Source organism: Eutrigla gurnardus, assembly GCF_963514095.1.
Source record: "Eutrigla gurnardus genome assembly, chromosome: 13".
NCBI classification, from domain to species: Eukaryota; Metazoa; Chordata; class Actinopteri; order Perciformes; family Triglidae; genus Eutrigla; species Eutrigla gurnardus.
Window position 1 is genome coordinate 6,781,875 of NC_139936.1, and position 17,539 is coordinate 6,799,413.

Genomic DNA, 17,539 nt, shown 5'->3' on the forward strand with positions numbered 1-17,539 from the left:
CATGAGTGATTTGACTTTTAGTACAATCTTCATATGTAAAGTCGAGGCAAAAACAACTCATAAAATATGTAACACTCAAAAAAGCTTGTTATTGTAATAAGCATAACATGGAAACAAAGGTCCTCCACTGGCTTTCCATTATGCAAAACATCCCACGGGTCAGTGGCATCAAACACAACGACTTCGCTGACTCCCACATCATTTTTATGGATTGCTATCATAATTGCAATTATTGCGATCATTATGTTGACCTCTCACCTAGACCAATGTGTATATATCAAAACAACATTTCCATCTTTATTATGATGCCTTACGGGGTTGTGGGGTTAGCTAATGCTAAGGAAACATCACTGGAAAAAGTGCAGAAAATGTTTCATGCATCCTCCTCCCACTCGAAACAATCTAAATGTATAAACCATCAATTTTCATCCAATGGACTATGATTTTCTTTAAATTAGACACATTTTCTCTCTCACAATGTTAAAGTCTGTGTGAGGTAGAATCAGATTTTGTACATATTGTACATTTTAGGAAACAATCCCTGAAAACACTGATTTATATAGGACAGAGTTATGGAGTTGGACCATTCACCATTTTTGAATTTAGGATGTTTTGGCATCTGTGGGCTGATGGACCGTGTCCCGCCCTGCCATAGCCTGGACTACTCCGGTGCTGTAGTTTTGCAGCTATTAAATGGTGGAACCATGCTTTTGAATAACACAATCCCGACAAAATGACTCAATTCAATGGTTCAATAACATTTGGAAAGTCTAGAAGAACATATGATTGAATCATTTTATCCCCATTCAAGTTAGCATAAAGCTACAGTGTAAGTGTAAGTTAGCCGGAGCCTCTGGTGCCCATTCTCTGCCCATAGAGCTCATTCTGCAAAAGTAGCCTGCAGCAGTGAAATGGCCAATATGATGTACTGTAAATGTACATCATTAGAGCCTTCAGCAGAAACACCCCCATTGTTTCAGGGCTATAGGAATATAGCTCATTTTCATGCATTTGGAGCCTAATTTACATACCTGCCAATTTTTTAAATTCACATTTGTTTTGGTGCTTAATAACACATTTTTCTGTGGCGTGACAAGATCGGAAACGATTAATTTTGCATTACCCAGACTTAAATCTCACATATGCATGAATTGTATTTTACCTAAACGATGCTCACTTTGCTCCTCCCAATGTTCAAACTACCTACTGCACCTCATCGTCAGCCTCCCAGTCATACAGGTGTTTTAGTCAGGTAACAAGTGTGCTATCAAACCTTTTTGTCGCCTCAAGTGATATTGAGAGAGAAGAAGACACTCGCTGTCTAGATTTTCTGCCTGTAAAATCACTTACACCGACATTATGTGCTAGGAATCTCACAGCTGTCACAGATTTAAGTAGTGCTTTTGCTTCTTGGAATTTAAGATGACTGCATTAAAGAAAATACAACTGAACACAACCACAGACCAGATGACGGACTTTATTTTGAATGTCCTTTAACAAGAAAATAAAAGTGTTGTTCACTTTTTTTGCTTTGTACCAATAGTTTATATACAGCTAGTGTGACCCACCTAATACAAATATATTATATCGACTATCGACTCTATAAATCTCAAAATCATTGATAATGCAAATGTATTGAAGCCCATGTTATTATTTTAATGAAATTAAAAATATTAGAATTAAGATATAATTAGATTAAGAATATTAGAAACTACTTAAGCAAATATGTGCTGAACCACCTTGAATAAATGGAGGTGTTTATGTTAAGACAGATTTCACTTCTAACCCGGCACTCTTTAGTTTTGCAGCCTCCAGTTTGACATTTTGGTTGTTGACATCTTGTTCTTTCTTTTTATCTTGTTTTTTTTTTTTTTTTATACAACCAGAATTGACATGAGAGGGAAGAGCTTAGTTATAGTTTTTTTAACCAAACATGTTCTAATAAACTATGATGAACTGTGAAGGAGTAAAAATATTGGCAGCTCTCAGACCAGACAACGGCGTGGTAGTGACCTGTCAATCACAAGGTAGCCCAGCCCTGGAGCATACCCTGCTTTATCGTCTATTTCACTCTAAATGGGATCATCATTTACTAAATGGACATCATGATGTATTAAAGAAGACTTGAAGCTAGCCATTGAGGCCATAAACTTATGTGTGCATCCATGCGTTTAGGTAATTAATCAAATGAGTAGTAGGGTCATTTTCTCTCAGACTTCTATACCATCAGACTTCTTTTTGCAACCAGGAGGAGTTTCCCCCTGATGGCCATTAGCACGAATGCATGTTTAAAGCATTTCAACGTTGGCTTCTCTTCTCAGACCCAGAGGTTAATGCCAGGAAACAACCCCACTGCAGATGCAAAACATCAGTATTAGGGAACAAAAGCAGTTCAGATGCTATTGGTCAATCTATTTGTTTTTAAAATGCAGGCTATATTGTGTTTTTGATTTCATGTAATTTGCACCGTGTGTGTGTGTGTGTATGTGTGTGTGCACGTGTTAAATCGGTCATTGCTGTTGAAGGGCATGGTCAGTCAGCCACACACGTGTCAAAACTGCTGCTAATGATGAATGAAAGGAGTGACATCTATACAGGTGAACACCTCGACATGTGTGTTGTCATACATGCATACGTACCCTCCTCCTATATATGTGTGTTTTGCATGGGTTTTCTACTGGTTTCGTCCTGTGCAGCGCCCAATCTATCTCCAAGGAACACCTTGAGGTCACAGCAGCCCGATGCTGGACAGGCTGGCTGGCTGGTTGCCATTTAGATTATGGATAGTTATTACTGCCTCCCGGCTGTCAGTCAGATTAAACTAATATGTCCCATGATGGCGGCTCATCATGCAACAGAGAGGACCTTCTCCTGGGAAGGAGGAGGGACTATTTAAATGAGTCATCTCCAGAACCCTCCATGTTTTACAAATGTATAAGTACAGCAGCGGTTGTACAAAATGGAATAATATATATGTATTGATCTGTCCGTCAATCTATCTTAATGATATTATAGTAAATATTGTCTTACAGTCTTGGCACATGTGCACTACTGTAAGAAAAATAATCTTCTAACACGTTGAGTTGGTTTTATAAACTCATTTGTAGGTTGAATAGTTTTCTTCCTAAACGATGGAGAAAATGATATGTTTGTATGCTTACAGCTCAAATGTGTGGACGGGTTTGATTTTCACCACTTTTTGATGATAGACATCAAACTGAACTGAGGGCTCAGTGTTTATATCACAGTGCTTTTTGAGATACAGTATGGAGCGAGCACACCCGAGTGGTAAATCATGATTGTTTTAAGAATCACTATAGATCTGTTTATAGCCCTTCTGCTGTGGGAAATATGCTTGTTTTGCTTTAATGACCACCTTTATGGGAAGGGAAATTGAAAGATGTATATTTGCCGGATTTTATGAGCAGAAACATGCCGAAGCTCAAATAAAGGCATGTGTTGCCAGGAAATGAATATAACTGTCTTTATGTTCCTTCTCTCCTAGTTATGTTGCTCTATATAAGACCTGGATAATAGTAGTTATTGGTTAAGATGAGGAAAAAAACATCACGGTCAAGAAAAATCAATATTGACTGTATTGCCATCATGCTCACATAAGCCAATCACATACCTTGTTAACCCAACGACCTGTCCTGACTTCCTCCTTAAGAGCTTCTTCTACATTATCTCTGCCTTTGCTTCTCAGAGAGGAAAGTACATCATACAGAAGGTGTAAACATTTGTCCATTAAAGAGTCTCATCGAGGTTAGTGGCCCTGATTTTCCTGTACGTCACACTTAGATGATGTGAAGTCGTGTCTGCAGTGTGTGTGTCATCGTGGCATTCACAGGTGACAACTGTGCTGTTTCACCATTTAAGCATGAGGCCAACATTCTCCTCATCTTCTTCATTAAATGGGAAGTACATTTTCTCTTGTCAGACAACAATTAGTCTCGCGTTGTCAGACCTATCTCCACAGTGGAGTGTCAGCACTACAGGGATGTCTGGCTCCACACATTATCATTCTGGTATGTGGGGGGGGGGGGTGTTCCTTTAAACCAATCACAATCATCTCGGGTGCTAAAGGCAGGATGCGGGATTCCATTGAAAATAACTCTTGTGATGCAACTCATGGGGAGTTTCGACTCATCTTTTCGGGAGCACCAACAACTGGAGGCTTACATTCGCCAGCTCAGTGTGGGGTACAACCATCGCAGAGTATTTTCAGGCAATCCTATGATTCACCACATCCGCACACAACACACACAAACGAAACCATCCTTTGTATACGTCTTCTCGGCATGTGTGTGTGGGAGTGAATGTTTGTGTGTGGGAGTGAATGGCCGTCTGCACTCGAAGGCGTGTTTTTCCTCGTGCTTTGTTAAAGTAATTGTGTGTTCATACTTTACAATATGTGTCTGTGGACCTGCATGTGTGTGTCTTGACCCCTACGGTAAGAGGGGAAGAAATGGCAGAAAGGAAACCGCGGTTAGTGAAGCGTGGAATGTGCTCGGTGTTGGGATTACATTGGCCCGTGTGCGAAGGAAAACACAAAGGGGAGCATCTGCTGCCAGACAGATGAGAGGTTGGGAAAGTGCTTGACTTTGGCTCCTCGTGACTTCAATTCTAGCTTTGTCTCCCAGTTAAAGAAGTGTTAAATGCTGCGGTCACTCTTTAATTCTGTCTGTTTTTCACAGTGATGTCTCAGTGAGTCCGTTTTCCCCTTTTGGGTTCGCAGCTGCTGAGGAATTCACGGCTGCTGTCTGAGTTGAAATAATTTGTTCCAGCGGTGTCCTTTGTTTGTCACAACAGTCAGCTCAGCTTGTCTTGCTCAACGTTCAGTAGATACAGTGCATGCCGACCCCCCAGAAATAAGGTACTGCATTAAATTAGATTGGCAATATAAAAGTTTTTAATAACCCTCTGAGAGCACTTTGTGAAGTGATTTTATTTCCACATCCAAACACACCACAGGGAATGCGGACTGGCGGAGCAGTGATGTTTGGTTTGTGGAGAGGAGAAAAATCTCTCTGCATGCGACTCTGTGTTATGATTTGAAATGAGACTTGATTAGTTCTCTAAGATGCATTTGAATGCATTTACAGCTACATGAAATACTGGCTTCCATAACTGTATCCCCGTCTGCCTCATGATCTATGTGGCATTAACCCTCTCCATATGCTAATACCTCATTAGTATGCAACGCTGCGGATGAAAACATGTACATGACATTGAATCATACTTTAATTAAGGTAGCATGCTCATTGGTAGGCAGTATCATTAGCCACTGATATATACCAGAGCACCAAATCCCAATACATTTATTTATCCATCCATCCAGCAAACCCAGCCAAGGGAAATCGGTTCATCCTGTAACATATCTCTGATCTTCCCCGCCAAAATGGATCCCATGCATCTGAAGCCCTCCATCCTTTGCCTGTGTAGCTGTGTCCAGCTATCAGGCACATTTTTGGAAGCAATTTTAAGTGATGGAGATGGGAGGGTTAGTCACGATGGCAGACAGGCCAAATCTCAGCCGTGGAGCGGGACTGGGGGCTTAGGGGCCAGGGATGCAGTAAACACGTATGTATGTCACAGGGGCTAATCCTACACTGGTCCAGAATGATGAGCACATATTAGTCAAAGGCCACCGATCAGGACGCAGCGTTGTAGAAGTGTATGAATGGGGGATGGGCGGTGACACAGTGCCGCTTCACAGTTGTCTTGGCAGGATGTTGGACCCTACAGGTAGCAGGTGTGTCTGGCTTTATGCAGATCCCTTGGATTGCACGTGAAGTGTTACTTCACGTAGATACCATGTAGTTGAATTGGCAGTGTTTGTATGCAGCAGAAGCACTGAATACAAGGTGGCATAGTGGATAAAGCTCTTTTTCTTTCTCCCCCTCCTCCTTCTCTCCCTCCTCTGTGTCTCAACAGCAGCAGATGGTGAGGAACCAACTTCAGCAGGTGGGACATTTTTATGCTTGGTAACATGATTTCTGTGTGTGGGTGTGTGTGTGAGAGAGAGAGCCCTTTCACTTTCTAAATCTTGGCGAAGCCCCCTTTCCTACCATTGACTGGTTCCTGTATGAGCTCAGTGATCGTGCCCGGTTAGCAGCACTCATTAATATATCGTTTTGGTAGTTCAGTTCATAAGGCGGGACTATTCAAACCTTCTCTAATAGCGCGCCTCGTGCCAAATAGCTCGTCTTTGTCTGGTGCGGCTATGAGATTGTTTTCAGGCCTGTGATTGCTTCATCTTGATTGCCTTTTTGAATACCTGAGCATTTTCTTGAATTTCTTGGGCTGCTTTTGAAAATCACTCCTTACTTTACAATCCATTAACTTAAGAGTAGCATTAATATACAGCAATTCCAACGATCTCAAAATGTCTTTTTTTTTTATCTCAAGTACAATGCAATGCATTTTTAAATGCGTTCCATTAGCATCAGTCTGACTGTGCAGTGCATTGGATCCATTATCTGAGGAGCATTTTGTGCTGCTCTTAGTGTTTATAATGTGCTATAAAGTGTTTATCTTAGTGTTTATAATAAGGAGCAAATATCTGTGAATTCTCATACAGAAACTTCTTTTTAATAACATCTTCCTCCGAGACTATATTTGGTATTCATTAGAAGTGCTTCTCATTATTGAAAGAACTAGTGTGACAAGTTTTATTACAAAAGCAAGACCACAGAGGACAACAGTAAACAAGAACCTGATTTATCTTCATCAGTGATGTAATTAAAATGTCACTTCACATCCTGAGGAAGTACCGCGTCTGAATACAAACTTCCTACTTCTAAGTGTACCCTCAGCATCTACGTTTCTTTCATCAATATTAATATCTGCTGCTTTGTTTGGGATCAAACGGGTTAAAACAAGGATGATGTATTTAGAGAAGACATGAACACACCGATATCCATAATCTGAATACACACTTTCAATTAAAAGAAAATAGAATATTACAAGACATTTGTTTAATTTGACACAAAAGTAAATGACTGAAATGCTCATTTTAATGTCAACTATTTCACATAAGTCAGAACACATAATTCCTCTTTATGACAGAAAGAGAGCACATAACAAAAACATGTCGCCTCTACTTTTATTGAATTATCGGCATAAATAAACGCTACTGTTGGAATAACTGTAGTAAATATTTTTATAAACTCTTTCCTAACCGTTTTTTTTTCTTCTTATGTACAGTACACAGTTCAGTTGACAGAGAAGAATGCAGCAAATAGCACAAGAAATAATGATCAGATCTGAAAGTGACCCGAATTATGTGCGACTTGTGACCACTGACCTGGAACTGGACTTGGAGAGAAAATAGGACGGGGCGATGTGGAAGGCCAAATTACTAGTGACAGGTTTGAAGAAATTAGCATATCAGCTGCTATTTCACAGCCCTCGTATTTTAAATCCACACATCCACGGCCTTGTGTCTGCAAACTTAAAGAGGACGATCTTTAGCACGTTTGGCCGTATTCCTTCAGCTCCTGTGAGCGTCTCTGTCTCTGCGTCAATGCCATCATGCTGATTGTATTTTAGTGCAGTCTGTGAACACTGGCCCACTATCTGCCCGCCATCTGAAGCTCCTATTAAATCGAAGTCTGAGGATGAGAGAGAGGAATTCTGCTTAGTGCGCTAAATATGAGAGAATTCTGGATTTCATTTTGTCCTCCGCCCCAATGGAATAATAACCTGAAGAAATTGGCTGCGTTTTAGCTACGAGGTTGGATTCTTTCTTTACTTCCACTCTGTTCATCTGTTTCAAATACCACACTAAATGGAAACGTCTTAATAACAACGAAAATAGAAATGAGGACCTTCACTGTGTCTTTTCCCCTTTTTTTGCTGCAAAACATCCCACAGAGAAATAACAATAATCGATGTAGTAAACACTCGGCCTCCTCACTCACCTTTTTATTGAGTTTTATGGCAAATGGGAGACTGTGATTTTAATGTTGCATATTACTTTGTGACATAATTACCAATTTGATTTTTTTTAATATATTTTGTTACATTTGAACTGGCAAGTTAATGTGTTAAATGAGCATCTGAAAATAATTTGCACTTTTTTCCCCGTCCCTTTTTATGAACAGGAAATGATTTTAATGGGCATCTTCATTATGTGTCAGCAGACACTCAAACATCCACATTAAGAAAAATGTTCCTCTTCAACATCTGTCCTCTCAGATCGACACATGCTCAAATGTTTTCCGTGGCTTCCAGCGCCAGCAAACGACCGCATCATGTGCAAGACAATGTCTTCAGTATAAAATGAATTTCTGTCTGTATGACAATAAAAGACATAAAGGAAGAGAGAGATCATGTACTGTGTACAGAGACTGTGTCTCTGTGGTATTCAGGGTGCGGCTCCTCGAGAGGGATCCACGAGGGATCGCCTCCGGTTTCCATGCACCGTCCGCAAATACAGATAACATCACAACTAATACTATTAATGCACAAGCTCGTGGTTGCATCAGGTCACTGAGACCTCCAGAGGCATAACTGAGCATAAAGGTTAAGTGGATAAAGAAAACAGTAGTCCTCTATTGAACAGGATGGAGCCAGCCTCCGTCTGATAGTTTTAAAATGAAATTAGGTTACAGCTACGTTCTGCTGCCATATACAATTTGGCATTGTTCACAAACATTAGAATCAGAAAATGCCTTTTTAGAGGAAACCTTCAGGAGGCGGGGACGCCACTCTGACATTTTCATGGCATTTAGTCTCCGACGAGACAAACCTCCACGTCTGCCTTTCTCCTCATCTTCCTACAACGGTGGTGATCTTCAGCGTGACCTCTCCATTTGGACATCCATTTGACATATTACAAGCCATTTGGTTTCCGTGAGAATCGTACTTCTTTCGACTCCGCGTGCATTTGTCTGACATTGTCAAACGCTGATGATCTGAAACGGCAAAGTGGCAAGGACACGGGAGAACAGGAGGCCAAGGGCTGCACTAAAAGCAGGAACGTGGGGCAGCTCACGCTGAGAGCACTGATGTAATATTGGTGGTGCGGTGCCAACTTTCATCAGTCGAGGTGAAGGATGGGAGCAGTGACCATGAGCCTGTGAACCAGTGAAGCCATCATACAGAGAGAGGCTGGGGTTGAAATAGATTTGACACAATTAGGCCATGTCAGATTTCTCTGTGATGTGGCTGGCTGCACATTCGGAGCCGAAGAGCTTCCATGTAAATGTAAATCTCATGAGGCAGGTAGAATGTGTGGTTTTTTAAAGATTCCATAAAAGGTTAACAAGGTGGCTGATGGGACGGCTTGATAACTCTACTATGGATAGTGTATGAATTCAGAGCTGCAGTCAGTCGTTTTGCAGTCAGCCAGTTAAATTATCTAGTGAATGTCTCTGGAGTGAAGGTTTTTCAATGGCGGTAGTGGGTGTGATGGGGGGCGTGTCTCTTGGTTGAGCACGGCCATGACGAGTGCAGATGCTTCTTTGGGTTTAACGGGAGTATTAGAGTCCTCCACTGCTGCTGTAAACGGTCAGCTGGCCCCACAAACTGACCCACTTTACTGCAGGAATCTGCATCAAGCAACGGCAGCCCCGACTCTACACTGCTTCCAATGGGGCCGCAGTAAGAGATGCTGGATTGCCACCAATGCCCAGTGTTATATGAGGGTTAGCTGTAAGTTACAACAGTTTTGTGTTTTCATCTAGAGCTACACCCCAGCGAGTGCAGGCGGGCTGAGAACAGTAATCAAGTGGCTTTCCACAAGGAGGAGTAGTCAGCCAGTAAAAGCCCAAATGTGTTTCCTCTGGCACATTTTCATGCTTCTATTCCATCATATACACTGATATCAATTCTTACACATTTCAACACATTTGCCAACCTGCTAGTAAACATGCACAGTTGTGAATTAGTGTAAAGGAAAATTGTGTTTTAGCCCACACTATATGAAAAGCTATTAATAGTTTTGGGTTACACTCTCCCTTTTTGCGCCTCTATTTATAAACTCCACACCTGAATACTCTGTCAGCCAGACACATCTCTGGTCTCGTGGCTCTGGAACAGCTGTGCCAATCACAGTTAAACGTGATAACGACGGCTCGCTAAAGCGGTAATCTACCTCCGGATATGTCTGGTTGGTTCAGAGCATCACGACAATGACACACATCGCCGCAGAGACAGATGGAGCTCCCATCAGGTATTTACCGGTACAATAATACATTAATTAATTTGGTGAAACAGAGAGCAATAATTCTATATCTCTCAATTCGTACATGGTCACATATCTATGAATTAATGTTACGGAACGGTGTATTTAGTTCAGCGTGTTTTAAGGATGTGATATACCTCTGCTAAAAATGAAGTTGGGAAAGAGGCTATTATGGGTCCTAGTGTCTCCTTCATTAAAAAAAGGCATAATATTGAGTAATCGCCAGCCAGTGTGATGTGTGTAGAGGTTTTTATGCTCTAGCGTAGCAGCCAGGTGTCGTTAGGAGATTTAATGAAGGTAAACACAGTGAAGAGTCGTGCGTAACGGCTCTGTGCTCTGATGCAGGACTACTCCGACTGCAGATTTATCACTCCCTACTTAAACTCATCGTAAGACACACCTGGTAGTCAGCTGTTTGACCGGCGCTTATGGAAAGCTGATCAGACAAGAAACCCACCAATCGCATATAATAGCAAAGCATATTACTTTGAAGTTTTTATGATTGGTTGCATGGAATTATTAAATTATACAAAATGTGGGGTTAAGGGATGATATTTAACATTGATGGGGCAGGTGGAGAATCCATGCCTGGAACCAAACAGTGAGTGATGCTCACTCTGAACTCCTCATGACCCCACCCACCACAGAGGTAGCAGCCGCAAGACTTCTTTGTTTTCCCCTGCATTTCAATATTCATTGTCATATTTAATAGTCAACTATATCAGTATTGTGAAATAAAGTAAGTCTTTATACCTCCTGGCTTCATTTATTGTTGTAAACAACATCATGTTTATAGGGAGAGGTTATAAGGTGCAGTCTAAAATTAGTTTGTGCATTTGAAGAAAGGTTGTTTGTGACAGCCGTCAGCTGAGATGTAGGAGCACATATATGTAGCTTTAACCCTGAAAATGTGAGGGCCGTGTGATTGATGTGCAGGGAAACAAAGCATGCTTTCCTGTGTTTAACCATTGGTCAGGTTCTCACAGCTGATGGATTGGACTCTCTTTGAAAGCTAGAGAAGAAATCACAGTGCTCCTGCTGGCCGCAACACGGGCTCGCATCAATCACAGAGCGAGCGTTTGTTTTTATAGCGGAGCAGCAGCTGACATTCACACAAGAAGGCTGCCAGCGTCTCCTCCAGACATGCGTCACACAACCTGAGAGTGACTGCTGACAGCCTGACGACATCTCCTCAGATGACATACAATGTCCGCCTCCCTGCCTTTACTGGAAAAGTTGCTTGTTTTTATTATTCTCAGATGTGATGTGATCTCCGGTTTTGTGCGCTCTCACCTTTTGCCTCTTCCATCATGAACGTCAGTCCCCTATGCATTCATGCTTTACTGAAAATGTTCAGTTGTTGCAGTGAATTTTAGTATCTTTAAAGCATGAAATACCACTTAATTAAGCCGTTCTTAAATGGAAATACATGAATGGAAACAAGTGTCGCTGTTAGCTGGAAGCCTAGAATCTATGGTGTACATTTCATCTTGTCAGGAAGTAAGAACCAGCCTTTTTAGTCCACACATTCATAAATGTTTGTTTATTTTTACAGTCAGTCTTAAGAGGTTTCCATATCTCAAAGCACCGAGGACATGATTTTAGCGAAAGCAATAAGATGTGTTTTTTTCCTATTGACAAGGTTAGCCTGCATTATCTCAGCAGAACTGTTTTTCATCTAATATGCTGATTGGATTGTTTATTTTCCGAGTGTGTGCTCATGATCCTGACTCACAATGTTGTTGCAGTCCATCAGATGCCAGCTTTTTTCAACACAGATGGTATAAAACTATACAGTGTTTCTCCCACCTTCTATTCTTGGTTTAGAATTGTCATCCAGCTCCATAAATCACACAACCAGTGAATCAACCTTTGTTAAAATATAGATTTTTGTAATCTTTTCAAGCTTTTTATATCTTAAAAAAAATACAATTTCAGATTCAAAAGCAGCTGTCACCCAGATCACACTCTCTGCATCTCTTCCATTTCTCACTGTCGGCCTCAGTCTGAGCTTTTTTTCTGCTTTATATGCTCTCCATTAGAGAGGATGTCAGGACGCCTTGGTGCGACCATAGATCATCACGTCAGAACAGCCCTGAAACCTGTCACCCCCCCAACCCCCTCCCCCAGAGAGCAGGGCCTTTGTGAAAGCTATTATACGTCCCTCTGTTACACTGATTAGCCACCGGGCTCATTATTACTGATACAGGTCCTGCCTTTGAAATGGCATGACTTCGATAGGATTAACTGGTTTGTGATTCATATCCAGAGGCCGTCTAATTCCAACCAGAGAACAATAATAAGCTTGCCAGTGGTGTTTATTTGTACATTTTCTGAGTCAGGGCAGGTCTGTAATGGCTGAGGAGATGATGATAATTATATATACAATCCAAAGCTGCAGCCGTTTACTTGACATCGTCAATTTTATGGCCTCTCATTTGAGATGCTTATCACTTAATATAAAATAATAGACCTGCCGAAGCACTGTTTGCCCGTTAACCCTCAGATATGACTAGAAAGACTACAAAAGTAAGAGACGGGAAGCTTAATGGCTCATGGAGACAAATTTGTGTTGCTTCTGCACGTTCTTCTCTCAGCAAACTTTTCAAAGTTTCAGACCGACCACAAGTTATCACACGACTTATTTCTCACAAGGTTGTTTTTTTTAAACTGAACTTTTGCATTAACATCCAACGGTAGACTATTAAAGTTTTCCCATCCAATCTCAAACCGCAAAGTTTTGACAGCACTCGGGGCAGCCGTACAACGCGATGTTTAAAAGATGAGACAGCTATTGGCAGGCCCTTGAGTTATGAAACCAATAACCCTGCGTCAAGGCCTCGTCATTTACATTTGGCCCCACGCTGCAGGTTAGACCAAGGAGTATTTCTGATGGCCGTAATGTGACACCGTGTTGTGGGCGCTGCCAATTAAGTAATATATTGCGGCTCCATATAGGTTTGGTCGTGATGACTTTAATTCAAAGCTGTGCTTATCACCATTGGTCCCAAGGAGATAAAAATCATGAGGAGAATAAATTGAAAGAAACAACAACACACACTCAAAGAGCAGAATGTGCTCCAACTGAGGTATTAATCATTAGCAGCTGTGTTTTTGTTTTTATTGAATTCCTTTTGTTTGCCAATTCCCGTAAGCATGAAGTCACTAGCGGCTGCAAGGCTACCCTAGTGTGCACTACACCCAAATATGAAAGAAAAAGCAGTGGTAATGATGAATGGGGTGCGCACACGCAGCAAGAATTCATGTGCTTAGTGACTACGGGTGTGAATTCCCTTGCAAATTAATGTTTTGTGCATGAGAGCCTTTTCTCTTGTTCGGGGTGCATCATACGCACCCTTTGATTGTCAGTAATGCTGAACTGACGTATGGAAACTCTCACAAAGTAGGCCAGTATTTACCTTTTTTAAAGTTTACTTCTTTTTTTGCAGTAGAAGACATATGCTTTTGTTTTATTTGTTGTTTGTTTACTTCTCAGTCTTGTAGAGTTCACACCAGTAAGCTGCCAATAAACACCGTCAGCATATGTTGTACATACCAATCTTATACAGATTTTTTTTTTTTTACTTAAAAAAAAAGAAATGTGTGAATATGTATTAATTTACAATTCTAGTTGCAAACTTATCTCCTGGTAAAGATCAAAGCTGAGTGTGCCGTGTTACTGTACTGTCCACTGTGCTACACCTTCTGTTAAGAAACAGCAGAAGATGAATAAATAGAAGCAGCAAAGGCAGAAGGTCACTTATTAATTATCCTGCGTGTGTCTCGTGCCCAGCGGAGCAGGAAAAGCATATGCAGTCACTCAAGCAAATACTGTTTTGCTCTGTGGAATAGTGCACTATTGACAATTCGCCACATTGGGGGTGCAAATACCAAAACTAAACTATTTGGCTGTTATCTGATTAACTTTGGAATTTTGCATAAAAGCACAATGTTAACCCACTGCATGCTTTTCTGTGCATATAGGTGTCAGTTGTCTACCTAGCAGCTTGCCTCTCCACTTAGTGCTGTGAGGACGAAGTGCTGCCAGCCTGGAGGGGATATATTCAATGATGTTTAGACTGCTGTGCCTTGGGCTGCCCTCCAAACCACAGAGACCAGCAGCAGTCACTGCAAGCCCCCCCCGGCCCTGCTGTCAACCTCGGCTTTGCCTGTCACATTTTTTTTTACTTGTACACGGTCTCACAAGGTCCAACTCGGGGTCATTTATTCATTCAAACGTCACTGTTAATGTGTCCAAAGGGAAGTTTTTAGTTGAGTTTGGTTTAAATCAAAGGTTGAATGTGTTTTGTTTTTTTATATATCATTTGTCTGTTGGCATGGCAATCCTCATTGTATTCAAGTACACTCTGAAAAACAGTGTATTGCACCAGAGTGAATCAGAACATTGTGTTCTTGTATACACAGTAAATGAAAAAAAAAATGTAGCTCATTATTAATGTCTAACTGAATGTCTAATGTTTGTAACACAGTTTTAATATTGGCACAAAACAGATCATATCAACAGTATTTTGCTCTTTTTTCTCCACTCAGGCCCTTGCCATCCAAACCCGTGCCACAACAGAGGGACATGTGAGATCAGCGAGACCTACAGGGGAGACACCTTCATCGGCTACATGTGCAAGTGTCCCCCAGGATTCAGTGGAGTTCACTGCCAGCACAGTGAGTTGAACCACTCTCTCCATAATGCCGTGACTAAAAGGCCTTGAAACACTTTGCTCGCAAGATACAAATAATAAATATGAACGTTAATATGATTTGGGGAAAATCTGTCTTCTTTTACATTTTTCCATGAAGTAAGATTCTGTCTGTTTGAGATCACAGATTTTTCCAACACAAATAATGACCTTGGGCAGCAAATAAATGTCCAACAGCTGACAGGAAGTAAATCGCTGTTGAAAGGACGAGTTCAGCAAAATGATAGTGGGTTAGGTGGAGAAAAGGAATGCTGAACTGGCTTTCTTTTGTCGAGCCTGTTCTTAATAAAGGTTAGTGTCACAAGGTTTTTGCTGCCGAGGAGATAATACTTTACATCAGACCAGGGGCATTGTTCTCGAGCCTAGAACAATTTATGTTTTATCTTTAAACAGACTTTCTGAACCCGTAAGCCTCCAAAGGCCAGAAACTGGGCACAGACGTAATCGCTAACGGAAATGTGAGGTGCAAGCGAAGGTGGGTCTGACCAACGCCGGGAACTGCAAAAACATGGACACGCACACGGATGTGTCATTGCAACTGTGCGAGCGCCCTGCTGGCTCTGCACCACAATATAATTGGTGATTTACTAGTGTGTGATAGTGAAGGCGTCTTACAAGGAAAGAAAGCAAAGCATCAGGAAATCTGCAACATAGCTTTTCCCAACAACTTCTGTGGATTCTACTGTTGCAAAGCTCTCCCCATCCTTCCTCCTGAAACTCCACCAAACAACGGAGCTGTTTGATTTGCTAACATGGCAACAAGAAGCTGCCAGAGTGAGCTCTTTTAATATTTCAAAAGGTTGCTCCCCCCCCCCCTTTCTGACACCTCACTTTTTACTGTTCTCAGCAGTTTTGAAGTAGATTTCATAGCAGTGTCAAGGCTTGCTTCTGTTATATTGCTTTCAGCACCACTTACCAAAAAAATCATGAATGTGTCAATTGAGTTGCAAGTATCAGATTGTAGCAACATCAGCTTGCCAGCAGTGCAAATACACAAGATTAGCATGAAATCCTAAACATTAATACGCTGCTTTAAAAACCTTGTGTATTCCGGGGAGATGACAGGATTCGGAAACAGCACACAGCTCCTCATCTGTAAGTGGTAAACCTGGCTAAATCCTGCATTTTGATATATAGGCCGAGTCCTGTGGCTGCGCCGCCTGAGTGTGTGCTTGGCTGAGCATTGCATTAGCCTGCGCAGCACAGTTGTCCTTCATTTCATTGCAGGTGTTCTTCTAAGTAATGGATTTAATGTATCATGGTACAAACTGTGGTGAGATGGATGCTTTTTGGTTTCGGAAGAGAAAAGAGAGATATTAAGTAATACTTACTCACATCATTTATAACACCAAGGTTAAGGTGTTGTCAGTGTCAGTCATTCTGTATTTGTTTCAACACCATTTCATTTTTCATATTTAATGAAAACAAAAACAAAAAAATTAAAGGAAATTGAGCCAGTCTCTATATCAACAGCAGCCTGTCATTGTGGTTGTCTTCAGCCAGAATTGTGAGCAACTGGCTAGCATTCATGTCATAATTCAGTTAATGCTTCCTATTAAGCCTTTAGGGTGGTGAGAAACTGATTCGATTTGGGCTGAATACACATTTGTGTCTGCCAAGATCCCTCACCTTCATTACAGTTGAATGGAAGAGAGTGGGAGAGAGCGAGAGAGGGAGGATTTTGTTAATAATCAAATCTACCGTCTGGATAATTCCTGCAATTAAATGATAAAGGCGTATTCATAATTGTTCCTGTAGAATGACAGCTTAGCTGGCTTTGTTATGGCATGGTGGTGTTGGCTTTTAATGGATGACAAGCTTACTAAAAAGGATAAAAATGAGAAGAAAAACACTGACTGATAATTCTGTAGGAAGAAGCAACACAAAAACAAGGCGCCTGCTGAACAATCTTAATGTGTGCATCATTTTGATGAATATGTAGCGACTTGGATAATGATGGACCCATTTCCCTGCTGCTGGCAGTTCAAACTTGTACACAACTTTTTTGGTAGTGCATCTGTCGATACTATGAATTCATCAATACGTGAATTACGTCTTCTCGTTAATAGGCTCACAGCTGTTGCAACAGGATGCTTGGAATCCTTTCCAAACATCCTTAGAGGAACAAACCTTTCACTCAGCATACAGTATTCAGGGGAAGTCAAGATTAAATCATTTTGTAGGATTCCCCTTTATCTTATGTCCTTTCAAATCCAGTGTTTTGAATCAGCCCTGGCCTAGATAAGTGTTTGGCTTTGTATATAGCACACAGATATAACATAATATACTGTGTACATATGTGGGCCAGCCCCGGCTTTTTACTGTTGCTCTTATTATCTCCTTGCTCCGTCAGTGCCAAATCCAATTTCACACCTTTGAACGTTATCCTAAATACATGCACTACATATCCTGCCTGTTAGACCTGTTTTATGGAGCACAGCCAGCAATGATGTCACACATGGACAGCGAGGATAAGTACGAGCTATTTCAGACTTCTTTGATGGGCAGATACTGTAGGCGCTTAATGTTGTTGATGGGTTTGGGGTTTTTTTTCTTCTTCTTTTTTTTATTATAATTTTTTTTTCTAACACTCTCTTCAGTGACTCGACTTGAGGTGTTGAGACTCTCACGG

General features: G+C 41.2%; 1 protein-coding gene across 3 annotated transcripts in view; it reads left to right on the forward strand.

Moving 5' to 3' along the window:
* The window catches only part of edil3a (EGF-like repeats and discoidin I-like domains 3a), a 93,452-nt gene that overhangs the window by 19,708 nt on the left and 56,205 nt on the right, over window positions 1-17,539 (forward strand). Inside the window, exons 2-3 of one of the 3 annotated variants that reach the window (XM_084025630.1) lie at window positions 5,944-5,967; window positions 14,744-14,872. In XM_084025630.1, the coding sequence (XP_083881756.1) occupies window positions 5,944-5,967; window positions 14,744-14,872 (153 nt within the window). Of the gene's footprint in view, window positions 1-5,940; window positions 5,968-14,743; window positions 14,873-17,539 lie in introns of all 3 variants that reach the window. The other 2 variants (XM_084025629.1, XM_084025631.1) reach the window with 2 other exon arrangements.